General features: G+C 30.3%; 1 protein-coding gene across 5 annotated transcripts in view; it reads left to right on the forward strand.

Moving 5' to 3' along the window:
• The window catches only part of LOC116846689 (tectonic-1-like), a 199,070-nt gene that overhangs the window by 90,442 nt on the left and 106,146 nt on the right, over positions 1-2,482 (forward strand). For 3 of the 5 annotated variants that reach the window (XM_032820856.1, XM_032820858.1, XM_032820857.1), the window contains 2 exons: positions 99-332; positions 483-642. The exons of 1 other annotated variant lie outside the window; for it this stretch is intronic. In XM_032820856.1, coding sequence (XP_032676747.1) covers positions 99-332; positions 483-642 — 394 coding nt within the window. Of the gene's footprint in view, positions 1-98; positions 333-482; positions 643-2,482 lie in introns of those variants that run through there. One more of the 5 variants, XM_032820860.1, reaches the window with a different exon arrangement.

Here is a 2,482-nt window from a genome sequence, read left to right on the forward strand (position 1 = left end):
TATATATATATATATATATATATATATATATATATATATATATATATATATATATATATATATACACATATACATATATATATGTTTTATTTTGACAGAAATATTCCTGTGATATCAATTGCTGTTGCGATATAGACTGCAATAATTTTCAACTGTCTGCATTTTCGTATTGTCAAGACCACCATGCGAATCTTTATAACAGTCAATATTGCTACAATTGGAATTTTATACAACGGAATAATACGTCTTTCATTCTTGAAAAACTTACCAATAATTTGTTCTGCATTTTATATGACAATCTTCCATCTGCATACAATATTGACAACGATTTGGTAAGTACATTATAATAATTAACTCAAATGTCGAATTTGTACATGAATATATTTTATTATATTTGTAATGCTAATAAGATTACGTATCCATTTCATGTATGTATGTATTGTATCTTGTATTGTGTAGCTATTAAATAGTATTTGTTTTAGGTACTACAAAACGAAAAAGATTTATGGGAAGTGATACAAGTGATTAAATATAAATGGAATTTTAAAAATCATAAAACCATACCCAAATCTAATTTATCTAAGCGTTATCAACATGGTGACATATTATGGAAATTAAATAACGAATATATTGAACCAATAGGTAATGTAAAAATATTAATATATTTAAAACAATAAAATAAGAAAATATAATAAATAAGTTTTTATTTTTATTTTGTTAAATGCTAATTTTCTTAGACGAGACATATAAAAATATCGGTTTATTTTGAATGCAGTTAAAGTCTTTTTCTAATTATTAGTATACAGGGTGTCTGACTCGTACCGTACCAAAGCTAATATATAACTAGAATAGTCAGTGCGAATAATGGAATCGGTGTCTTTTTTTAAACAACCATGTGAAATTTTGAGTTGATAAATAAAATAGATAGGCTAATCAGAGCGCGGCGACGCGGCAGGCGGAACATATGGCTCGTCGCGGTTGGTGAAGAAAATGGACGATTGCTCGCGGGCCTATTACGCAGTGTTAGATCTAAGATATAGTCCTCACCTCTAGGCCTATGATATAGGCTCGTGAACAATCGTCCATTTTCTTTGTTGATCGTGGCGAGCCGTATGTCCCGCCTGCCATGTCGCGCACTTTGATTAGCCTATCAATTTTATTTAATAACTCGAAATTTTACGTGGTTATTTAACAAAAGACACCGACTCCATTACTCACCCCGACCTATTCTAGCTATATATTAGCTCTGGTAACCCATAGCACGTAATATTACAATAATATCACAGTAATATTGCAATATCACAATAATATTACATGTTATAATATAATATTACAGTAATATTATTGATATGTTACTTTGTAATGTTGCACAGTAATATTGTTGTGTAATATATTAAATCCTAAGTAGAAAGGTAATGTCAAATAACATTTTCATTACGTCATTAAAATGTTATTAAAACGTCATGCAATGTTACTTGGCACGTAATATATCGTATTGAAGTATAAATAATATATTTCAAAAGTAATATATTATTTTGTGATATGACAAATATCTTCCTTGTTAATAATATTCACAAGAGGAACTTTCTTTCTTCGGGTAACTGATTTTGCCGAACTTTTGTAGGAATATAATATTGATACAGAAGTAACAAACGCTATTCGGAGACTATGCAATTCTCAACCGTTTACGAGAAATTGCGGTTTGAAGTTTAACAAGTCCTTTTTTCCATTGTAGTAGAACACGAATCGAGCAGCGGCGTAGCGCAGCAGACTAGGCGCCACGCTATAAGTCTGCATGTAAGGTGTTCCGAGCTGGTTCGAGCACAATTCGGTTTAGTTTTTTTTACATAGTTCTTTATTGGTGCGAATAAAAATATGTAAAATATAAAATAATACGCAGACAAATCCTTTATAAAATCGAACACTTTTATTACAACAATGACTGTGATATATTACAGTAATATTACTGTGATATCTCAGTAATATTACATATTATTTAATATTTCCCACACAGCACGTAATATCGCAGAAATATCATAGCAATATTATATTTTCATTGCAATATTACCAGGGAATATAACAGAAATAATGTTGGAATATTACTAAGATATCACAGTAATATTAAAATGTCTGCGGCAAATGCATCACAGTAATATAATGGTGAAAATCACAATGATATTACTGTGAGAAAATCATAATATTTAAAAAAATATATTTATTTATTCCTAGTTTTCTCATGTTTCATAAACTACTACATATCGAAGGTTGTCAAATACACTCCAAACTTTCGTGAAATCCTCCAACGATAATTTCGATCCCAAGCAGTATACCACTGGTCACCATCCATCTATGTCCTGACCGCATTAAACTGTTGCTTAACCTGACGATCGGCGCGCACGCGGTGACTCTGATGACTCCAACGATGTTCTTACAATTCATGCTTATATATCCTTATATTGTTCACAGTATATTATAACATACT

This window comes from Odontomachus brunneus, unplaced genomic scaffold (assembly GCF_010583005.1).
Source record: "Odontomachus brunneus isolate Ranch 3 - 2012 unplaced genomic scaffold, Obru_v1 Obru_scaffold_067, whole genome shotgun sequence".
NCBI lineage: Eukaryota > Metazoa > Arthropoda > Insecta > Hymenoptera > Formicidae > Odontomachus > Odontomachus brunneus.